This window comes from Strongylocentrotus purpuratus, unplaced genomic scaffold, assembly GCF_000002235.5.
Source record: "Strongylocentrotus purpuratus isolate Spur 01 unplaced genomic scaffold, Spur_5.0 spur5_scaffold_11, whole genome shotgun sequence".
Classification (NCBI taxonomy): domain Eukaryota; kingdom Metazoa; phylum Echinodermata; class Echinoidea; order Camarodonta; family Strongylocentrotidae; genus Strongylocentrotus; species Strongylocentrotus purpuratus.
In genome coordinates, this window is record NW_022145596.1 from 27,396,789 (window position 1) to 27,421,770 (window position 24,982).

Genomic DNA, 24,982 nt, shown 5'->3' on the forward strand with positions numbered 1-24,982 from the left:
TAGGCCTACGTGTTTTTAACTGGCTCTTATACATAAGTTAGGCCCTATTCTTTGCGTTTGCAGTGCAGTATTTGAGGTCATCGCTTGGAACTTTTATAATTAATTCTCGACCAGTCGATCAACCTAGTTGAGCCAGACTGATCAAGAGTCACAAGACTTGGACCTAAGTCTGAGACAAGAGGGGAAGAGGACCAGGCCAAGATCAGACATTAGACAGGTAAAAACTAATTTGGAATTGGGAGTTTGGAGGCTCGGTGAAACTGAAATTGAAAATAGACAGAGTCAGAGAGACGAGAGAGTCGAATTTTATTTGGAATCTAATATGTGTAGTGAGTAGTGTATAGCAGTAGCCGTAGTATCCTTGAAGAGACTGAGAGATGAGTCAAACTTATTAAAGTTAACATGGAAGAAGTCACAAAAGGGCCATTCCATGAGAAGAAGGACATGACATCAAAAAAAGAAATGTACCTCTTATGTTAATTCTTTGATTTATCACTAACCTTATGCCATGGATGTTCATAAAACATTAGGGCCTTTCAAATTCAATACAATTTTTTTTTCATTTTTGTTGATTTCCTAAGATCTCAAACTATCATCAAAAACGTACATGTGGGACTGTAGCTGAAAAAAAAAAATTTATTGCAGATTACACAGGATTCTTGTAATTTTTTATCCTGAAAATTTCGCTAAATGGAAAAAGATGAATATATTTCCATATTCTAAGGGGTCCTGTGATATTTAATCTATTACAAAGGGGTGAAAATGGCCTCCGGACAAAATGTAACGCGAGTTACCGTAACGTGAGTTACCGACATATTTGCTTCCTGCATTTTACTAGTCCATCGTTTCTTATCTTTAATATTGTGATCTTATACTAGTAAGTCACAACCTACTATCAAATTAAAATAGGAAAGATTTTGTCAAGATTGTCTAGTATGAGGAGAAAAGAGGGTCTCGTAGAATTGACCATGTCCTTTTTTTGTAACGCGAGTTACCGAAATTCAATAATCCAAGAATCTAAAAATGTTTGTTCTTCAATTTTCTCTTTTGTTTCATTCAGTTGTTCTATATCTACCCTGTCCATGTTTGAAAAAAGTATCTTGTAGATCCTAGCAGTTCTAAAGATATAGGCACATTATCGTGTCAATGTACCCATTAAGTGTAACGCGAGTTACCATGGAATGGCCCAAAAACAGACTCCCGGATCCCGTTTGAAAATCATAATTCACAGTCACAGTCTCACAGATGAGATTTAGCAAGGTCATGTCTGTTGACGTTGTTTGAAGAAGTGACAGAGGATTACACTGTACAGCTAGGGTGTCTGAACGATTTTTCAATTTTCAATTTGGGATCGTTTTTCACAATTTTTGTTTGATATTTGAATTAAAAATGTAATCAGAATAATACATTTCAAATTTCAAGTCTCGCCGATGTTTCTATCAAAAGATACAGCCCCTTCAAAACGCTGAAATATTCATAGCATTTTGCTCAGAATCGACGAAAAAGACGTTTTTGGTGTGCACCTCTATAGGTAGCCTCTCTCATTTTGAGCTCTGTAATTTGTTTCATTTTTCACCAATTTTGGTTGGATTTAGTATTTGTATTCTCAACATTGTGTTTGATATTGGTCAAGGAACAGAGGTAATCAATTTGTAAGGTGTATTTTGGTGTGAATTTGCAGTATTTCTGTTAAGTTTAATGTTTGATGTTCTTGTTCAATTTTACTGTACAGGCATGTGCATTAAGCTTTACTGGTACTTTGCTTGTATGCCATTTGAATGTACTGACATTCACAATAGTCTCTTTTGTATGCTCCTTTTGTGTAAGCTATTCCTGCTTGTACAATGGATGGAAAGCCATTGAAAGTGTTGTTTTCTATAGGGCTTGTTATTTCTATTCTGTACACTTTGAATCAGCCCTATATAACCAAGGAATGTTTCACTTGTACTGGCTCACACATGAAGAGCCTCCACTGTAAACATCTCAAATATTGTAGTCAACCTATACTATACTACTGTAATTCGACAGCTACATTTCGATGTCTCCTTAATTCTGGAGATATCCAGCCCAATCCTGGTCCAGTGAATCGCACTGAGAATGTTTCCAATATTGGCCATACCAACTCACCTCCTTATTCAGCTGATTGTACAGCTTTACATATTTCATACAACTTGAATGATCTCCATCAGATTAATAACCAGCCGCTTAATTTACTACCCATGAATGTTTGGAGCAGGATCTGCGATCTTGGCATCGGTCGCCGACGTCGAACTCATCGCGGACGTGGGCGGCGTACGATGCCAAGGCCGGATTTCCCTCCACCAATGTCGGTATCATCCAATAGCCTCAAACTTGGCCTTTGGAATGCACGTTCCATGACCAATAAAACACACGCAATTACTGATTTGATTGTTGAACATGATCTAGATGTTCTAGTCATCACCGAGTCGTGGCTCTCTGGAGACAGTAAGAGGGATGGTCTCATATTAGCTGATCTAAGATCTGGTTTGCCTAATTATGATTTCACCCATCGACCCCGGTTATCTTCCAAGGGCGGTGGGATTTTGCTTCTCTATAGATCCACGGCTCGCTGTACCTTGAACAACAACAATGATTTTACATCTTTTGAATTACTGGATGTCACACTCAATCTGACACCTTCATCTGCTGTAAGGTTGTACTGTATTTATCGACCACCCCCGTCTGCCAATAATAATCTCTCCAACGGCACATTCTTGGATGAATTTCCAACTCTCCTTGAAGGTGCTGTTGTAGATGATCATTTTCCTCTATTATTGGGTGATTTCAACATACATGTTGATGATCCCAATGATAATTTTGCAAAATCTGTTATGACATGTGTTGATTCGTTAGGGTTCAAGCAACATGTTCGTGAACCAACCCATCGCGCAGGTCACACTCTAGATTTGATTTTCACAAGGAATTCGGATGATGTCTGCAACGTGAACTCGCTATCTTCCATGCCTTCCGACCATTGTGCACTTGTCACCACTGTCAATATCGCAAGGCCAAAGAATCCCAAGAAAGAGGTTTCCTTCAGGAAATATCGCAGCATTGACAAGGACTCTCTACGCAACTCTATTGACACAATGTTCCATTCACTTCCTGATCTATCTTGTCCATCTGCTTCCGCGGAGCATTACAACTCATCTTTGCGGACGTTGATTGATGAGCACGCTCCAATCCAGGTCAAGACTGTATCAATCAGACCTGATGCGCCATGGTTTACCGATGATATCCAGGAAGCCAAGAGGCGAAGGCGTCGTGCGGAACGTCGTTCGATCAAGTCTGGACTTTTTGTTAATAGAGAGCTGTACCGCCGTGAATGCGAGTCATATTACGAGTGCATCTTCAATGCGAAGTCAGCGTATCTCAAAGATCTCATCAAGAATGCTGACACTAAAGAACTGTTTCGTCTTGTAAAGACACTCTCAACGCCCACTCAATCTTCACCTCTTCCAGATCATTCTTCTGATAGTGAACTCGCCAACAGATTTGCTACATTCTTCAGGGAAAAAGTCGCCAAAGTTGTATCCTCTTTCCCTAATGTAGTACCAGCACCAGCTTCAAGATCTTTTGCTTCAGGCCCTCGTCATGAACTCTCTGATTTCTGCCTTGTATCCCTCTCACAAGTCAGGAAGCTCATCACTTCACTTCCTTCTAAACACTGTAAGCTAGATCCGATTCCTACCTGGCTTCTAAAGGAAGTCCTCGATGAACTCCTTCCTCACATAACCAAACTGTTCAATCTCTCGTTATCATCCGGAATAGTTCCAGAGTCTTTTAAGACTTCTCTGCTTCTTCCCCTCCTAAAGAAGCCGAGTCTCGACACGAATGGACTTAAGAACTACAGGCCCATCGCAAACCTGCCATTCCTTGGGAAGGTTTTGGAACGTATTGTGTCACTACAGCTGAAAGCCCACATTGACAATCTCGGTTTGTTTCCAATCCACCAATCTGCCTATCGGAATCATCATTCTACTGAGACTGCAACTGTCAAGGTCCTAAATGACCTACTTCTAGCTGTAGATAAGGGTAATGAAGCTGTCCTCATCTTGCTTGATTACACTGCCGCATTTGACACTATCAACCACGACCTGTTACTCCATCGCTTAGAGAACGACTTCTCCATCACCGGCACCGTACTTCAATGGATTAGCTCCTATCTCATGCACCGAACTCAGAAGGTGATCATCAATGACACCAACTCGGAATCATTTCCCCTCATCTGCGGCGTTCCTCAGGGTTCCGTGGTCGGCCCCCTCCTGTTTATTCTTTACACCAGCCCTCTCTCAAATGTTATTAACCTTCATCAGAATATTCAACACACTATGTATGCAGACGACACCCAGATTTATGTAACTCTTCACCCAAACAGCAGGACAGTAGCCGCGAACAAACTCACCAGTTGCCTCAATGAAATCAAAACCTGGTCTTTTCAAAACTGTCTCTGCCTTAATGATTCAAAATCTGAAATGATTCATATTACTTCTAAATTTCGGAACTCAGACCCCTTTCCTGATCTTGTTATGAGTGATGGCTCTCTCAGTTGTTGTGCTTCTGTGCGTGACCTTGGTTTAAATATTGACAGCAATCTTACTTTCAAACAACACATTAGTAATATTTGTAAGTCTGCTTCCTTTGGTATATATAAGATCAGTAGAATCAGGAGGCTACTTGACCGACCCACAACTTCAAAATTAGTCCATGCTTTTGTCTCGACCCATATCGATTACTGTAATTCTTCTCTTTCTGGCCTCCCTCAGTCACATCTAGTCCCACTTCAAAGGGTACAGAATAGCGCTGCTCGGCTTGTGACTCTCTCGCGTAAATCAGAGCACATAACTCCAATATTGAACTCACTACATTGGCTTAAAATTCACCACCGCATATCCTTCAAAATTCTTCTCCTGTGCTACAAAGCTATCAATGGCTTAGCCCCCTCTTACCTTTCCGATCTCATATCCTTACGTTCACGTACGTCGTCACGAACACTTCGTTCATCTTCCACATTACTGTTAACACCTGGACCCCGCACTAACACCCGGTATGGTGACCGCGCCTTTTCAGTTATTGCCCCCGCTCTCTGGAACAAACTGCCCGCCTTTATTCACTGCGCCCCCTCTGTATCTCAATTCAAATCTCTACTCAAAACCTATCTTTTCAAATTGTAAATTGCAGTTGTGCGTCGGTCAATGGAGGTGCGCACCATATTTGTCTTTATTTAGTTGATTGCCACTGTTTTTCTTACCTTATCTATGTTACTTTTGTATTTTTGCTTTTTCTTCTAATTTAATTCTACGGGTTATAGTCTTCTCTTAATCAGAACACTGTGCGCTTAGAAACATCAGTATTAAGCGCCTAATAAATGTTATGTATTATTATTATTATTACACGCAGAGTTATGTTGTTTTGCTAAATTTAGCCAAACAGCTGTATCGCGCGATATGCAAGCGTATGCATATCGTACGCAAGTTGCTCAGCCAATGCGCGACTTGCAAGCTTGAGCCACGCTGTCTCCGCGATATGTGCCATTGACTAGTATGGGTGGCCGTTCCCGCCATAGAACCCGGAAGTGAATACACGTTGTAGTCAATGGCAATATCGCGGAGACAACACGCGATATTGCCATTGACTACAACGTGTATTCACTTCCGGGTTCTATGGCGGGAACGGCCACCCATACTTTCATTCACTATAAGCGCACATGTTACGCGATGTAACCATGGTTTGGACTGAGCAGAGCTCACGCCTCCCTAATTAGCTGATTCCAAAAATGTGGGAAGGGTATTTTCAAACTGTTATAACAAATGATCCCTTGGGGCTAGCGAAAAAAAAAGCATCTGGATATTATCCTTACGTCTAGCCCTGCTTAAGCCGCGGGGCGGCAGCTCAGGAAAGTGGCAAATTTTGGAGCTAGGATGCAAACAACATTTCAATCGCTGTTTTGACCAAGATATTTTTAGAATTCTGGGGGTGGCCCCCGATGGGGAATATGGAGAAAAACCTGCTCTTTCATATGACACCTCATTTATTGAGTTTCACCTTCAGGATCATTTGTTATAAAGGTTTGAATTTCAAATTTTTTCATAAAATCATTGACCAATTTTGGATGGTCGCACAATGCACGTAGACCACATAGGGAAGCGTACAATCTCTATGGGAAGGGTTTTAGCACACAACATTGGGTGCGCGATCAGACACCCTAGTACAGCCCACACTGACCCTGTCAAATTAAAAATTGCCCTGACGTCCCCCCCCCCCCCATCTACAAATAGGGTCTAGTTACTAGATATACATGTACACCCTATCCATGGAGATATAAGAAGAGATATCTCCATGCCCTATCCGCACCTCTTTTTAAAACTCAATATTTTGGAGGACCAACCAACCAGTACCAAGATCCTCGTATCGTGATGTTGATGATCATGATGATGTTGTTTTGTTCAATTTGTTGAGGATGGAAATTGGAAAATAATAAATGATAATGAATAATAGATCTACGTGATAAATAATAAATTATAAATTATAAATAGAAGTTGCCATTGAATTTGTTAAACTTAAAGGTAGTCCAGGTTTTTAATTTATGACTGGTAGATTTATAAATATATGTAAAGAAAAGAAAAGAGTTTTTTTTTTTCTCTTGAGGTTCAATTTTGGGATAGTTTTTGCACCTGTGATTTTGGCGCATCATATTTATATATAAGAATAACAACACAGTCTTTTGTTTCTCTCTCTCTCTCTTTCTCTCTCTCTGTCTCTGTCTCTCTCTCTCTCTCTCTCTCTCCCCCCTCCCATTCCTGTTAGCATTGTAGTGAAGGTCTTAGCCTGGGATGATTGATGATCAGTTTCATTATCGTCTTTTACCAATTAGATCTGAGAGTTGAATTATCACAGAGATGCTGTCCAGTGTCATCACCACCCATTCCCCGCATTCATCCCCACCCACCAGCCCGACGGGGATTGGGCCAACTTCCCCTCGTACGGAGGCCCACATGAGTGCCCAAGCTAAGCGGCAGAAGTATCTGCGCCGAATTCTGCATTTCCGCCAGATGGATTTTGAGTTTGCCATGTGGCAGATGATCTATCTCCTGGTTGCTCCTCAGAAAGTGTAAGTTTATAAAAACTTGTTGGGAGAAATAACAAATTAAGAGTAATCAAGAGTTGAGCCAGTAAAACCAATCCAATCCATAGGTATTTTATTAGCACCTTTTCCTTATGGCTGAAAAGTGTGTTACAATATGTGCCACATTTATATGGGCCACTGAACATTAACTATCACTTCAAAAGACCAGAAGAGCCACTGTTTACATATGAAAGTATATTTTTTCTAGCAAATAGATGAGACTTCACAAGTTCCTTGAACTTGAGTATAGACATCAATGCAGAAAATCATCAGTATCATAAACAGAACATCTAGGTAGGAATTTCAACAAGGACTTGTAAGCTATTAAACTTGTATATATTGATGTTAATATGATTTCATTTTCCTTTTCTTCATCTTTGTCTCTTTTCATAGATATCGCAATTTTCAGTACAGAAAACGTGAGTACATTTGGTACCCTTAATTTCTTGATTGTAATCTTACATCTGCAGTACATTCATTTCTCATTTGTGCTCACCAAAATATTGTCAATATTCTCCACTGTAATTTAATTGCTACCATTGCTACCATTACCATTTCCGTACTACTTTTCTCATTAATCTTTCTATGTCATCTGTAATTATTTTGTGCAGGATGTTGATAATCTTGTTCAAAAATATCATTCCTGACTTTAATATCAATTTAGGTTTAGGTTTGATACAATAGGGAACCTTTAGTCATTTCTGAAAGCCATGGTCTGTTGCCTCCCTGATCCCTTTGTAGTTATTCAGTTTATCCTATATTATGTCTGTTAAGTGTTATTATTTTTTAATCCCTTTTTTAAAAACACATTTTGTACACAGCAAGCAATTAATGAACATTAAAGTATTCAAGCAGAGTACTTCGTTAAATCAGGAACAAAAGCACTGAGGTCTATCTCAACTAATCCTACACTTTTTATTTTATTTTCAGAAACTAAGAACCAGTTTGCAAGGGATGATCCAGCTTTCCTTGTCCTTCTGAGTGTCTGCCTTTGTGGTAAGGTTTATCATAATTGAACTGTGTGGAGCTTTTAGAGTTTCTCCAGGAGAAGGAGGGGGGGGGGGGGGCTCCCATACCCATCCCTGAAATATCACCAATTGAATTATCAATCACCAGCTTTTTAAGCATTGCTCCAGCATAAAGCATTTAATTTTTTTTTTTTAATACCTCAAGGTGCAATAATATGAGTAATGTACACCACATACATTGTATATCTTTCAATACAGACATACTGAAGCTTTTCATGTTGCACCTGTTAGAGTCAAAGGCAAGACTGAATAGAAATCTGAAGAATGCCAGAGGAAAAACTTCATTATTTCTGTATCATTCCATTTTTTCAAGATCTTTTTATTATAGAATCAAACGACGGGGATCAGAATAATAGTGTACGCACTTAGTCAGTTAACAAGTAAGGTGCCTCATAAGAAACAGTTATTATTATAATCATTATTGTTATTGATATAAAATGTGAATGATCTATTACTTCCTCATTTGAATGAAAACATTGTCTTTTACTTGTGTTTCTGCAGCATCTTCAGTTGGATTTGCCTTTGTGTTAGGTTTGTCTTTTGTGGGATTCCTCAAGTTTCTTCTGTGGGTGGTGTGTATTGACTGCATTAGTGTTGGACTCTGTATTGCTACAGCCCTGTGGTAAGTTTCAATGTGATGTTGAATTAGTGGTCCATTTGTATAGAGGAAGAAGAGTCGATAGTGAGAAGGATAAAAGAGTGAATATTCGTCATGGGAAATATATGAATTTTTTTAATTTAATTTTTTGTAGATGGAAAGGATGGGATGGTCTAGGGGCATGAAAACCAAGTATTCAATTTTACTGCACACCATGTCGAAACAAATGGATAGACATGCTAACTGGTATGATATCCATGAATCAGAAACGTTTATAATGTTCTCACATAACTAGACAAAAACATGAGAGAATTGTGGCTATGCTATGCTCATGATCCTGATCAGAGGAGGGGGAGAGGAGGGGATGGAAGGAAAGGGAGGGAGGGGAAAGGAAGAGGTGATAGAGGAAAAAAGACGGTGAGGGAAATGAAAAGAGAGAGTGCCGAATTGGTGAGAAAAAATGATTATTATCTGGAAAGTATAAATTAATTGATTAACTGGTTATTCATGTATAATTTACCTCACATCACATCGCATTTCTATGTGTCAAAAATTGATATCATTCATACGTTGTTTCCTATTCTTTTCTTTGCTTCTTTCCAGGTTCATAACAAACAGATATCTGTTGATATCCCATCGAGGGCAAGATGTGGAATGGGGTTATGCCTTTGATGTCCATCTTAATGCTTTCTTTCCCATACTCATTATTCTTCATGTGTTCCAGCTTATTCTTTACATGCGTAAGTTTGGAAAATTGAATGTAATGGCCCATAGTTTGGGCAATATTTTGAAGTCAGACAAAATTGTAACTATGTCTTTTATACATCACTTGGGTAAAGTACAATTATGTCATCCCTTCCATATATTGTGCTATTTGCATATTCAAAACCTAATCTATATTGACTTGTGACTTCAGTAATTGTGACTGCATATTATATTACAAAATTTGTTGGCCGAAAGACTGTCAGAGATCTATGTTCTATCAAGTTCTCTTTATTTTACCCCAGAGATCCATTTCAAAGTTATATTGAGCAATAATTCCCTAAGAAGAATATCCAATAGCTAATTTCATTTTGATGTTTATAGCAGTTCCCATCATCTCTTTATTTTTTTATATATTTTTTTTTAATATTAACATATTGCCTCCAGGAACCGGGTGTTCCCTGCTTTGAAGCCTACAAGTATTATAGAATTCAGATATCAGTGGGTAAATTTTGTTTTGTTTGTTGTTTTTCAGCAATTATCAATAGAGACTCATTTCTGTCAACTTTCTTTGGCGACACGCTCTGGTTGATTGCGATTGGTTACTATATCTACATTACATTTCTTGGTTACAGTGGTGAGTTCAGATAACATTAGCTCTTAATATAAAAATGCACTTAAAATGTATTCAAAATTGTTATCAAATTCCCCACAGCAATCTGGGATATTTGTAGAAATCGTGACACACAGGATGACCATGTTTAGTGCATGTCAATGTTCTTCCTATTCATGTGCAGAATCACAAATAGAAATTATCTTTTACCTTCCATATTTCACATCAGTTTAATATTGCTTGTGCCCTGTCATTTACCGACTAGATCAAAGAAATCTGATCAAAAGGTTCGGGTAAGTTACCAAAACTGCACCTGGGCTGTGTAAGCCTTCTTTCTATGTGAAAATGCAGTTCTTGTAAAGACATGTTTCATGTTTCTTATTTTCTGACAGCATTACCGTTTCTCAAGAGGACTGTAGTGCTTCTATACCCACCCTGCGTAACACTATTCTGCTTGTACGTCCTTTCCGTTATACTCAATTGGAACATCAGTCGGACTGTCATGCACTTTTACAGATATCGAGTCAACTAGAGCCGTGCGAACTACAGAAAAAAGGCACAGACTTTTCTACATATATATAATGGCACAATGGACTCTTTGCTGTGGAACTTGAGATGGTATTGGCTGACTATGCTCTTCTGTATGAGATGGTGAATAAAGATCATCAAACTGGCATCTATCTCTTTTATAGCAGTGTGATACGGCACATCTTTGTTTGTTGATGGAATGGTATTTGAAATGCATATTTGTTAAAAAACAGCAGTAATGTAACATTGTAAAAATTTAGTGATTGAACAATCTATGCTCTGGTGACAATTGCTTCATGGTCAATTTGTAATACTAACTTCATCTTTGGATCCTAAACTTGACCTAATCCTAATCCTTACACCAGTGCAGCTTGCAGGGCAGGCACTCTACCACCAGGCCATCACTGGTCAATGGCACAGTCACGATGAACTGGAAACAAATACCTCAGCTCACCTGACCCTAAATAGAAATATTCATTAGTCCGCCATTAGGATAATAGCTTTGAATGTTAGGCTTCCTTGGAGAAGTTTCAATTGTTTTGGAAACTTTGGCTTGCATCCAGTAGATGTACAGATAGCGTGCTCAATCTTGTAATTAAAAACTACCGGTAGTCGGAAAAAACTCTTCTCCCAGGAAGCCGAACATTCAAAAGATACATGTAAGTAAGCAGTGTGTATATATATATTTCCATGTTCGATAATTGCATTGAATTTTGAAGTAACTAGCTTCTTTCTAGGGCAAAATATGTGTATAGAGTCTATATAGAGCAGGTAGACAATTATAGCATATTTAGTATTCACAAAATGATCATAGAAAGAACTGTTAAAAAGACTTTCCATCTCCAAGGATATCAAACATTATTCAAAGAAATTTTGAGTTTAATGCACAGCTTACACCTAACCTCTTAACTTTAGTACTGAATTCTCATCTGTGCTTAATATAGGAGCCACACAGTCCCCATAGGCAATGGGTTATGTATTTCATCATTTCTTTTCTATAGCTCATCCTTGTACTTTAACTGCATCTGAAATTCTGAATGGAACGTTTCGCTCTTTCAGAAGAAATTTGAAGTGTTGCATTTAATGTGTCATCTCTCCATTACAGTCATTTGATTTGATTATTCTAGTAAGAGGCTGCAGAGGTGAAAAATCTAGTTTAATGTGGGTAGGGAATTTTGTCATCAAAATGATACAAATCATATAACTGAAAGCTTGATGCAAGAGAGTTCAATTGCTTGTCATATGGGGATGAAAAGATATCCTTCCCCCCCCCCCCCCCGGGGGGTCCCTCTGTCTCTCTCTGTCTCTCTCTCTGTATCAGGCTCTCTGCTAAATGTTGTACATTTGATTGTTTTGTTTGATTTCAAATATACTAAACAACTTAAAAAGGCTTGACCGAATTGCATGCTTTCAATAGGCATTGAAATGGACAGTGGTTATGACATTAAAGGGATAGTTGAGTTCTGTTTTCAGACTGCAAATGCCTTCAAAGTGCATGGTAATTGCTATTATTCTTATCTATGACATTTATAGTGCCCTTTTAGAACCTAAATTTGTTATAAAGGCAATTTTAGACCCCAAATTGTGTGAAATTTAGTCAATACGAGCATACCAATTCAGCTCCACTTTAAAAAAAACACGGTGACCGTTAATTAAGTATTTAATTACAAAAAACAATACATGGGCCGGCTGGTTGTGCGTAATATAAGCAATACAAAAATGCCAACAGAAAAGCCAACACCGGCATTGGCTGAAATACGACATAAAAGGCGTTATTTCGTTTTTTCAACGTTTTTTTCAAATCTTTCAAAATATCTAATATTTGTGGTGGTACACAAGTATTAGAAATCGTGATATTTTAGCCGTCTCTGAACCGATTTAGATGAAAACAAAGATGATTTTGTCATTTAAATATTATGTTCTTTCAAATTTACCACTCAGTTTTTCATTATCTCACAAAAAATTATTTTGTGTAGCACCCTCTGCAACAGAACTCAACTATCCCTTTAACAAATTTATGGGCTATTGAGAATACCTCTGAAAAGAAAAACTTCAGGTACCAATCTCAAGCAAAAACATCATGCCATTATAACCAAAATTGCAATTTGTAGGTGGTGTCTTATATTCATTCAGCATATAGGTCTATAAGGCCTCTGCTTTCAATTGCAAAGATATATATATATATATATATATATATATATATATGTGCAGATAATATCATAATATCAAACTGCTCAATATGCTCAAACATTATGTATACATTTATCTGCTTCTTCATTGTTGTTTGTGTCAAGACCGTTACTTCTTGTAACAAAAAAGGGAAAAAAGAAGGAATTATTAGTCCTCTGTGTATGGATAGTGGTACGTGATGTAGAAAATGCTTTTTACAATATTTATTAAACTTCAGAAACCTTGATTTTGCTGAAAATTAATTGAATTATTTTGCGCTCACAATGTGATGAAAACAAAACCATTTTTAAAAATCTTCCTTTTCTAAATTTCATTAGTAACATGCATTGCATGCATACTTGTATTGCATGTATAAAGGTTACATGTTGGATATCTTAACCATTATTATTTTGATTAGTGGAAACAATATGTATATGTGTAGTCTTTACAGTGTAAGCTATAATGATCAATGTTTCAAGGTGAGAAATGAACCAATTTTCACAGATTTTATTTCATTGCATTTCATTAACATAAAAGATTGTTGACAGATTTGCCTACCGTTCATATACATGTATGACATTATCACTCCTATATGCTAACAATAAGCCTTAGGCATCTACTGTTCAAAGTTTGAAATGAACAAACATATAAAGTCATAATTCAAACATATCTTCCTTGGAGTATAAAATAATGTCAAGAAATTACCCTTGAGATAATTTCCTGACAGTGTCTGTGACATTGTTAGACCTAAAATTCCAGTATAGAATACTTTAAAATGTGACTTTTTGTAATATCCTCAAATATTAAACCATTGCTTATATAAAGTCCTGAAGAATTTTGCTGAAAAAATTATTTAAGAAATACAGATGACTAGACAAGTTTGATTTGTATTGGAAATAAAAACTTGTTTGTACATCTGAAAATTGTTCATTCTCCAGTGTACAAAGTGTGTCGTGGATAATTTTTTTGATAAGTTATTTATTTTGATGCTGCTTATAAGTATTAGCTTGCATGGCTCGTGGTTGCACTCTCTCACATGGTGCAACCGCAAGCCTACTGTATAATATTTATTTTCCTTTTATGTTTGTCTTAAATGTTTTCTATCAATAGATATTCAAACATTATTTTTCTCCATCTACTACCAGTAATTATAAAGAAGTTAATTTTTTGTCACTAATATGATAAAAAGACAATAGTTTTGACTCATCTAAAAAGGGGTAAATGACAGAAAGCATATTAGGTTTTGATTTGAATCTAAAATAATGTGATAGTTATTTTTTATGTTTACTGTAAACGTGGGCATTGGGGAACAATTTATTCAGGGATAGATGTTGCTTACCCAAATATCATCTTTCCAGTTACTAGATTCTGCAAAATAAATTCTGATATTTCATTATGAACGTATATCAAAACGTTATAAATATATGCCTTACTACTGTGATGACGAAATACAATTGCTTCTCTTAAACAGGACGGTTGATAATCACAGTTTCACCCCCCCCCCCCCCCCCCCTCCATCATCCTCCCCAAGACGGTTGCTCCATTTCCTTACAAAGTTTGCCCTATATTTGAGAACATGACATCCCTGGTTATTTCAGAATTCTTTTCTCTTTCTCTGCCGCCCCCCCCCCCCCCCTTCCCTCGTTTTACATCTTTATTCTTGTCTCCATTGATTGAAGTCCTAAGTAAAATAGCGTAAAACGCATACTTGAGGGATTTTGTCGGTATATCAAACTCAATTGAACAAAATGTCATCCAAAATAAATTCAAGAATTTATAACTAAAAAATTTAACTAAATGAGAAATGAGATATGAAAAAAGGAGAGAGGGGGGAGATAGGCGAAGAGAGTGGAAGAAAGGATGATAGAAAAGAGAGAGAACGAGGAAGAGAGAAGACTCGAGAGAGAGAGAGAAAAGAGACGCACAAAGAAAAGAAATAAAAAAGAGACCGCCCAAAAGAAAAGGAAAAAGTCAAAGAGAAAAGGAGGAAGAGCGTAAAGCGGGGAAACACAACAAATATAATAATAATATACATGTATAATTTAAATCACGATCTAATTTCAATACATTATTTATTTTATCAAGAAGAGAAGAAAGAGAGAGACAATAAAAGGGGAAGGACAAGAGAAAAGCAGGAAGCACCCTAAAAGAAGAAGAACAAGAAAAAATACGGTAATGATTGAATAATTGATTGAATTATATTACTAATCAGGATCTAATTTATTTATTTAAAAAAATAGATAAAGAAAGTAAGGACAAAGAAAAGATGGAGACGTGACAGCACCAGGCACGTAGCCACTGGGGGCACGGGGGGGGGGGGGGGGGGCACGTGCCCCCTAAAATTCCAAGATCGGTTGAACTTTTTTAGACCCCTTTTTTTTACCTCGATCGATTACATGTATGTGCCCCCCCCCCCCAAACATCGAACTCTGGCTACGTGCCTGGAAAGCACCCTAAAAGCGAGAAGAACAGGAATGAAATATCTTAATGATTATTACATAATTGATTTAATATAATTATGTATCACATAGATTCAATAAAAAATGATATTACGTTCCACCTGTCTTTATAACGAGCCGCTGAAACCACTCTCTTTTATGATGTACAGCCGCGCATGCAGCGGTCCAAGTTAATAATCAGTCACACACAGGAAGGGGGAGGGGCGGGGTTCCCATGCCCTAGCTGTCGTCTTCATCAAATGGCGAAGACAAAGAACAATGATAATGAGACAGAACATCAAAAGAAATGAAGAAGAAGAAGAAGAAGAAGAAGAAGAAGAAAATCAATGAGTAGAGAAGGGAAGAGAATTAAGAGAAGAGAGTGAGGAGAGGGGCGTGAAATGTGATGCAACTGGCCCTCCCCCACTTTATATGGCTCGCGCATTTCGTCCATAATGATGATGATGATAATACGAATAATAATACACTATAATAATGCTAATGACGACGATAATAATGATAATTATAATAATAAAAATAATATTAATAATGAAAATAATTAATTTCAATGATAATTTGAAGAATGATTATACGATTAAGATAACAATTAACAAATACATTAAAACTACTAATAACGATCACATAATGATAAGATTATTATTATTACTATCACCATATATTTTTGTTCAGTGTTATTATAATACCGTCCAGCTATCAGGGTGGAATTCCCTTTTAAACTATATAGCTCGGTCCTCGGTGATTTCGATCCTGCACTGTATGTGCCCCTTGACTTCGTTTTGCATGGGGCACTGTCCCGGGGCACTGGGTTGTGTCTAAACTTACCTTGGGCTGTAGTTTTAACTGTGCCCCTTAAAGAAGTCAGTATTTTGTATAATACATGTATATAATTATACATGCGGACTCATGCATGCAGCCCCCCCCCCCGCACCTCGATTCTCGGACGCCGCTCCAGTGCCCCATTTTGCACTATTTGTGACTTCTAACTATAGGCCTATTCGGCAGCAAGCCCCTGATTTCTAAGTAAAAATATCTCTTCGATCTTACTTCAATATATATTTTAATTATATTTAACGCTGTGAATAGACCGTCGGATACATTGATATAGTAAGCCATATATATGAACCTATGATATATGTAATCTTAGAGTTTGTGTTCTGCTTGCTTGCTCTTATTTATTCCCCTCGCAGTGATGGTGACTAGAAAATTTATGAATTCTTCGTTATACCAGGCTCGCGCCCTTCCTAATACTATGCCTGGAAGAATATAATTGAGAATTACCCTAATTATATAGACGTAGTGTGAAAATATATGTTTCTTAAAATCAAAGGAAATCCTTCTACAATGGTGTTGCAAAATAATGCAGAATAAATCAGACATACCGATTGTCAAAATCTTTAAAGACCAATTAAACAATTATTTGGGGGTGTGACCGATAATATGTGCCATCTATTCGAGTGGGTTTTAAATTGTGCGCCTGCTCCATAAATCAGCCCTTCTCAAGAGACTGGATCTCATTGGTCGAATGTGAAATTACTTCCGGTATATCCACGCGATGAATTCTTCAAAGCAGTATTTTCCCAAGCTCTTTGATTAGTTTTATTCATACTCATCAATGTTGCATCAATCATAAATAAATATATATGTTAGTGCCTACTTTATCTACTAATTAATCGCAATCAATCAATTATCTGACCAATCAAAATTTGCGAACTGACTTGTCTTTGCAAAAACCCTGCTATTGCGCATGCGCCAATCATGCTCCATGTTGTTATTTACTAGATCGAGAGAGAGCGAGAGAGAGGGCGGCGAGAGGAAAAAAATAGGAGAAAAAAGGTTATCATCGAGTTCAAGCTCTCATCCGAGTTCTTCGGCCAAAATGTCGGCACAAGTTTCACGATGTTTTACAAGTAATTTCTCACAAATCCGTTGTTACAGTCATTGAGAACGATTCTTGGAGACAACATCATGGTGAGTAACGTATTCATGTTAAATTTGTGCGAACAGACGAATTTTACGCCAACTTTAATTAGAGGTCTAGATCTATGTTCGAGAAAACTGAAAAATGGTGAAGAAGCGAATCATCTTGTCAGTCACGTAGAGATAGACGCCAAGCTGTCATCTTGTCTCTACATTCAGTTTGCTGCATCCTCAGTTCATTAATATCAAACAAATTAGTGAGAAGAACAGAGTAGGTCTACTGTTGTGTTTCCTGAGAAAAAGAGCTGTTATTTATTAAGTCGTAAAATTGTGAATGTAAAAGAATAATGGAGAGCATGCACTCTCTGTGAGTCTGACACCAATGCCAATGGACGGTGAAAGCCTAACTTTGTTAGTGTCTGATCATCTATTCTCAGATTCTAGACTCTAGTATTTTCCTACTCTAATTAGATCTAGGTCTACTATTATTACTAGAGTCTAGACTAGATCTAGATCTAGACCTACTATTATTTTTATATTTATTTAGAATAGAATCTATTCATACTTTCTCGTAAGTCTGATAAGAAAGTCAGAATTTACATTTTACAGGGGTCTAGAGTCTACTCAAATTGTTGAACAGTCATTTAATATTTAAATAATGTTGCAATCATTTATCATTGATAGTCGATATTTCAATTTTAGAAACGAGAAAATAGTAAGTAGACTCTAGGCTAATGTAAAGTTCATCCAATCCAAGATTATGACTCTTATGAGAGCTTTCCTTTTATGGAATCCATGCCCATGCCATGGAATCATTTGTCATGTTTTAGACCGAAAGCTTCAGTCTCTATAATCGTCGGTTGTTCCACTGAGACTACGTCTGGCTCCACTAGACCTCCGGTTATAGAGACAGAACGACTGCCTATGCCAGCCTGTGTTGAACTTATTCCGCTAGATTTTAGCCGCTAGGCCCCTCCCACAAACTTGCCACGGCCGTATTGTTATGCCCCAAAATCCCCCAAAATGTCATTTTACCTCGTCCATATCCAATTTTAAATTAGGCCTAGGCTATAATACATCGGTTCCACTTACTAATTTGATGGAAATAATCCGTTTAATGGTCCCTTTTAAGGAAATTATGGGTCAAAATCGACATCCATGTTGAAAATCTTGCAAGCCGTGTTAAACTCTCGCTGCCGTCAATCTCATCCCTTCTAGTCTACGCCGAAGGCAAAATGATTATGAAGGAAAAAACTGTGATAACGCCATTACGAACGTGTAGATGGCGCACAGTTTTTCCTTCATTATCATTTTGCCTTCGGCGTAGACTAGAAGGGATGAGATTGACGGCAGCGAGAGTTTAACGGACGGCTTGCAAGATTTTCAACATGGATGTCGATTTTGACCCATAATTTCCTTAAAAGGGACCATTAAACGGATTATTTACATCAAATTAGTAAGTGGAACCGATGTATTATAGCCTAGGCCTAATTTAAAATTGGATATGGACGAGGTAAAATGACATTTTGGGGGATTTTGGGGGCATAACAATACGGCCGTGGCAAGTTTGTGGGAGGGGCCTAGCGGCTAAAATCTAGCGGAATAAGTTCAACACAGGCTGGCATAGGCAGTCGTTCAGTCTCTATAACCGGAGGTCTAGTGGAGCCAGACGTAGTCTCAGTGGAACAACCGACGGTATAGAGACTGAAGCTTTCGGTCTAGTCATGTTTGTATCTAATTCCACAGAGGCAGAGCCCATTTGCAGTGTCTCAATCTTGTAACAACTAACATTGCTGCTGGGTTTTTTCCTAGACAGAATTTTCTGTCTCTTTCGTTCGTTAGCCTCTGATTTGGGTAGGGTCGGCTCCTGTAAAGCCGACCCTACGCAAATCAGAGGCTAAAGAACGAAAGCCGACCCTACCCAAATCAGAGGCTAACGAACGAAAGAGACAGAAAATTTGGTCTAGTTTTTTCCCAGTCATACCGGTACTCATACTAGTAGTCAATTACATTAGTCATATACAATTTTTTACAAGGTATTCCCATTTAGGTCTAGTTATCAGATGTCTATACTGAGGTGACTTTCTACGGTAGATAAGCTTGTGTTCCAAACTGGTGACGGTTTCAACACTGTTATAAAAAATAGCCATCTGGGTCGGGGAATTCTTTATAAAAGTTGCATTTGGAAACCTTCCCCATAGTACACAGACGGTAGGCCTACTACATATCGCTGGAACCACAGCAGGAGTTTGATAATTACTCATCATTTTGGCTACAATCTAGCCAAAAATTTGTCTCTGAGTTGTCCTTTATTTCAACCATAAGTTTCTGAAAAATCTACAAACTGAAAAGAAATAATTAATACAGACCCCAATGTAATGTTAATCTAAAGTTATAGTCTAGATCTACTGTAAATCCATTTAAAACATACAAATATAAGGACTTACTTTCAGCTAATCTATCCGGTTCGTGAAGCCGCTGATTGCCGTTCACATGAGACCTGCAATCACATTGCAACTGCACATAATCTCAGTGGAACAATCATCAATGCAAGAGGCTAAAACTTAACGTCTAAATATGTAGATTGCCTGGCAGGCTGGCATATACAACAATTAAAAAAAACAGCTAACTTGAACTAAATCTAATTATGTAAATTCCATAAGCTGATGAAGATACAATGGATATAATTTTATTGAAAGATTCGGATCCCTTATATTTTAAAAGGCTTCTTTTTTCTGCGCATATTGCTGCTTCTCCTAGCAACTTACATTACAAATCGACATCGGCCAAAGTAGAAATAGGCACATCCTCACAAATGCATTATTGTATTTGTTATCTAAAGTAAGTCGTAGTTCAATAAAAGTAAATGAGCAAACAAAGTTATAGTTTCTTAAAAATTTATTCCCTCTCCCGTGTCTCGTCTCAAAACCAACTCGCGATCATCAACCGATCACAACGTTTCTAACATAACATGAGGGCAGCATTTAACAATAATGGCCCTTGTTCAAGTCACATACATGTACATGTACATAACACACATCGTTCAGTGAGTGGTTTGAGTTGGACTATTAGGTTGCTTCAGTAATGAAGCCTTGTCGTAATTAGAAATCTAGATCTCTATTTGACTTTAGACTTGGCTCTTCTGGTCCAAACTATCTGACATTATCTTTTATGTTATAATAATGGTAGCTTCTTATATAGTGCACATGTCTGTCACGTTGTGAAGCTCCTGGCACTTCAACCTTATTACCCCAGTCTTGGCTGGCAGCCAATTATGTAGCACTCTGGCATATCAGGTACCCATTTACACCTGGGTGGAGAGTGGCAAAAGGACGTTAGTGCCAGGGTGGGATTCGAACCCTGGCCCTAGGATTGAGAATCAAGTAAATGAACCACTATACCGCAACACCTCCAAATGTGATGCATTCAGCCCCGTTATAGATGTAGCGCCCGTACCCTAAATAACACTGAGTGGGGGGGGGGGGGGGGGGGACTTGGCATCATAACATAGATATAGTTTCTTACAAATTTGAGTTGTAGTTTCTGATTGCTGTACCACACTCACATAGATGGAAATACTGCATCTATGTTGACAGAGAAAAAGTACTCTGAAGCAGTGAGTGATTTATTTCTGGAAAATATATTCAGATTTCAGAACTCTTAGTTCTGGGCCCCGTCTTACAAACGGTTGTGATTAATGTCAATCACCACTACAGTATAAATGTATGAACATACTGTTAACCATTTTAAAGTTTTTAATTTCTTAATTGGTCATCCATCCCTTCTAATAGAAACTATGGTCCTGTTTTAGAACAATACCTGTATTTTCCTACTTTGGAACCCTGCTCACAATGATTTCTGATCATTTTGATCATCATTCATGAACCTTGGAAAGGACATATCAGAACCAGAACTATTCCAATTACAACATAGAGGTCATATTGGGTAGGATATCCTAGATGAATGTGGTACTGTGTGGAGGCAATAATTTGATGTTCTGAAAGACGTGTGAATACCAGTTTTTGCAAAAGAACAGACTGAAATGTTTAATCATGCACATCACTCCCCAAACATGAATCAAGCATTGAAGCAAAATGTCTAATAAACATTAGGAGCAGCAATGCATAGCATTAATATTTTTTTAAAGAAAAAAATACAGATGTTCCTTAAGATATTTTCTGGAATTGATTTTGGTCAAAATATTTTCAGGTACAAAAAGTGCAGTCTGAATATAGTGACCTATTCGTATTCATGCTCCACGTATGCAACAAGTAACTTGTAAACTGTTATCTTTTGTGTGAATGAAAATATTTCAAATGTCATAAGAAATTAGGATAGGATATGAGGTCATTGGTGAATTTCAGCACAAAGTTTTATGTACAGATACATGCTTTGAGACTCTCATTCAGGACTTTTGACCACATTGTTGTGAGTCTAATACTCTTTTCACACTTGTTTTGCTTAACCCCATACTATCCTTAACCCCGGACTAACTTTTTTGGCTTTTCTCACTGTAATTCGTTAGCCCCGTACTAGCCATAGCGTGAATATTTATTAATTCGCTCCACTGCGTAATCCCGGACTATTCTTCATTTCTGTTCTCATTCATTTGCTTGGCAACGCAATTCTGGAGTTAGCACCACAATTGCGAGGCTAGCCCTGCTATTTTGCAGGGCCAGCTAACCCCGTACTATAGGTGGGGCTAGCCCACTTTGGTAAATACGTGTCTGAACAGAAAGTGGAATAAGCTTAACCCCGGACTATAGGTGGAGCTAAGACCCCCCTTTAACCCCTCCTATATTACGGGGTTAAGCAAATTTTTGCCAGTGTGAAAAAGAAAGTGGAATATACTTAACCCCGGATTAAGGGGGGGGGGGGGGATAACCCCACCTATAGTACGGGGTTAAGCAACATTTTGCTAGTGTGAAAAGAAAGTGGAAATAAGCTTAACCCCGGACTATAGGTGGGGCTAAGATCCCCTTTAACCCCACCTATAGTACAGGGTTAAGCAAAATATTGCCAGTGTAAAAACAGTAAGAGTGTATCTGCCAGAGCAGTGGATGTTTACATGGTGCAATTTCTTTTTATTGTGACAATTATCCTAGTTCTCACTAACATCAAAAATAGATTGAACATGTAGCATATATGTTTCAGAATGCAGATTTTTTATTTTGTGCATTACAAACCATGGACAAATTGTTTTTCTGGGGTCTTCCTTGGTATCTACAGTACATGTATATTAGGGAGTGTTAGATTGAGTGGAAGAGAACGGCGTGAACGTCCACTGATCATGCGTGTCTATGGCAAGCCGTTTAAACATTTATTCTTATATTTTTATATCAAGAATTACCATTGCTTTACAACAGAAAATCATTTCTTGATATCAAGAATTAAATTCCTGATGTCAAGAAATAGGAATAAATGTTAATACGGCTTGCCACGGACACGCATGATGAGTGGACGTTCACGCCGTTCTCGTCCACTCAATCTAGAAGTCCCTAATGACTCCTTTTAGAGCTACATGTAGCTTTAGGGGCAAATTACCCTATATTTTCACTCAGATTACTATATCAGGGTCAGAAGTTGCTGTTAGCATAATCATGCTTTTGCATACCGTCAAAGATTCAAGCAATAATTCATTCTTTGTGATTGAATGAAGAATGACCTCCTGACCTTCATGAATTTAACAGAGTGTGAAGCAAACCCCTATGTGAAAGACTAAGATATCAATCGTTCTTTCCCTTTTGTTCGACATGGGAAATTTCCACAGTTGAACACTGGTATTCATTTTAGGCCTCATTTAACAATTTTTTTCCCATTGTTTTATTTGTTAATCTTATGAGAGAGGATCAAAGGACACATCCATTACTAAAAAAAAATTAAACAGAAAACAAGGTGCAATTGGTAGTTCCATTTTGAAGCTGTTATTGGTGTATATTGTATGTGAATGAAAGTCACAAAATTTTACTCCCTCAGTTGCTGATAGCTCTTGTGATGTCATGCTATTAACAATGACCAGGAGAGAGACGATTTTTAGAGATTATTTGATGGGAAGAAATAAGAATTATTATTATGATAATTATGATTATGATACGGTAATCATATAAGTCAGAAGGGGTATAGAAATGATCTGTATTTTAAAGTGCTTATTTTTTATATTTGTTTATATTGTAACCCCTTGATAGCCGTATGATAGGCACTCCATGTCCTGCAGTGCAATTTCATATACAGCTCTGTACATGTCAGAGCCATCAATTGTTTGGCCAACCTGTTTCTAGTTGGTTACAGTGTGGGGAATACTGCTTTGCTGGGCAAGTACAAGAAACAATAATATAACCCTTGTTGTGACCAACTGAAAGTTTCTGAAACCAAGTTGTCCAAACTGGTTCTGTACACTGTATTTCAGACCTACATGTACAAGTACCTGACAAATTAATAAAAGAACTTCTGATATATCATACATTCTATTTACATGTTTTCCGAAAGATGATGCCCCAAATTTATTTTGTGACAATGCATGTACCACTTCTATGGATGTAGTAGAGGTGCCACACTGAATCTAGGTCAATGGTCTCAATGTGAACATACTTGAAATAGAAGCCTTTAAATATCATTATTGCTATGCTTGTTATTGGATTTCTAACACTTGTTGTCATATCCTAGTTACCACATCACGACAACGCTTTCTCAAAAACTGGCAATCTGAAGCTGTGCACCTTCTTCCAAATTTGAAAAATGTGTTAGCCGACGAGCCATAGTTGCAGAGTTGTGCTGGAAAAGTCATGTTGATAGTTCAGCTTATTTTTACAAGAGTAACTTGTACCTGTTGAAATTTGGTGATACATGCATCAATAATCACAGTTTAATTTTTTTTAACAATAGGGTGGATTCACAATTAACGGCGCCCCCACCGGCAAGCCAATTTTTCAGCTCGCGGGTCTATATCTTTCCATCAGTGCAGCGCAGCAAAACACGAGCCACCAATCAAAATGACGAAAGCATTCGTTCAATGAGATCGATTATTCTGGAGTCGGTGCCCATTTGTTTTCCTACTGATATCAGTCAAAATCCACTCATCAATTGAATCTGACTGAAAAGTTGGCTTAATTTCGGACAAAATACCATACAAACTGTAATTTTTCCAGAAAAGTGACAAAAATTACTAAATGTTGTTGATGGTGACCACTTATTTTAGCATCAGGGCCCATAATTAGATTAGATTAGGCCTATGAAAATGACCAAGGTGTGGTGAGTAGGGTCACTAAGAATTTAACCCTGAGTACGCTCCCGGATTCAAACCTTTCCCCTTATCTCTTAGGCCTAGAGTATTCATGTAAGTCACAGCTGATACAATGTCAACTATGTCCCATAATGCATCACATGAAATCAACCAAACATTGGTGTCGCTAGATGGCGCTGTGGATCCACCATATTGCAGCACAGTTTTGTGCAAATGCTATCCTTAGCTGTGTATTATTTGTCGATTGTGAATCCACCGTATTGCAGCACGGTTTGGTGCAAATGCTTATACCCTTAGCTGTGTATTATTTGTCTGATCTTATGCCTTTTTTCTTCCCACAGAACTCCCTGGATTCTGAGCCACCATACAGTGGTAAGTTGATAACTCATGAATTCAATTAAAATAAGCGGTAGTGTTAAATGTATAAATTATTACACACAGATTAGTCATTCCATGGGGTAAGGGCAACTTTTGTGACGTACCATGAGTGAGAAACCGTGTCTCCTACATGTATCAACCATAACAATATTTGTCCAATTGAGTTTAGCACAATATAGAAATATTGAATATTGAAATAGATT

General features: G+C 37.7%; 2 protein-coding genes and 1 long non-coding RNA gene across 4 annotated transcripts in view; all 3 read left to right on the plus strand.

Annotated features, from left to right (window-relative positions):
- Nucleotides 1-10,871, plus strand: LOC579905 (protein unc-50 homolog). Of its 2 annotated transcripts, none has more exons than XM_030981065.1 (8): nucleotides 1-217; nucleotides 6,837-7,132; nucleotides 7,541-7,566; nucleotides 8,078-8,143; nucleotides 8,677-8,797; nucleotides 9,377-9,513; nucleotides 10,011-10,112; nucleotides 10,481-10,871. In XM_030981065.1, exons 2-8 carry the CDS (start codon nucleotides 6,921-6,923, stop codon nucleotides 10,618-10,620), a joined length of 804 nt encoding a protein of 267 aa, XP_030836925.1. In that variant the 5' UTR covers nucleotides 1-217; nucleotides 6,837-6,920; the 3' UTR covers nucleotides 10,621-10,871. The 2 variants fall into 2 exon arrangements, with proteins under 2 accessions (XP_030836925.1, XP_030836924.1); XM_030981064.1 differs by having other exon boundaries at nucleotides 2-217; nucleotides 6,896-7,132.
- A 1,659-nt stretch (nucleotides 10,872-12,530) lies between these two features.
- LOC115922318 lies at nucleotides 12,531-13,727 on the plus strand. The gene is made up of 2 exons (XR_004063424.1): nucleotides 12,531-13,226; nucleotides 13,531-13,727. It is a non-coding gene; the product is annotated as an uncharacterized LOC115922318 (long non-coding RNA).
- Nucleotides 13,728-17,006: 3,279 nt separating this feature from the next.
- Nucleotides 17,007-24,982, plus strand: part of LOC580021 — a 35,113-nt gene continuing 27,137 nt past the window's right edge. The window contains exons 1-2 of the mRNA XM_030981066.1: nucleotides 17,007-17,212; nucleotides 24,743-24,773. Coding sequence (XP_030836926.1) covers nucleotides 17,210-17,212; nucleotides 24,743-24,773 — 34 coding nt within the window. The 5' untranslated portion in view covers nucleotides 17,007-17,209. The remainder of the gene's footprint in view (nucleotides 17,213-24,742; nucleotides 24,774-24,982) is intronic.

Coding starts and splice junctions, on each gene's coding strand:
- LOC579905 (XM_030981065.1), top strand. CDS start 6,921: ATGCTGTCCAGTGTCATCACCACCCATTCCCCGCATTCATCCCCACCC. Junction 7,133..7,540: donor CTGGTTGCTCCTCAGAAAGT/GTAAGTTTATAA, acceptor CTCTTTTCATAG/ATATCGCAATTTTCAGTACA. Junction 8,144..8,676: donor TCTGAGTGTCTGCCTTTGTG/GTAAGGTTTATC, acceptor GTGTTTCTGCAG/CATCTTCAGTTGGATTTGCC.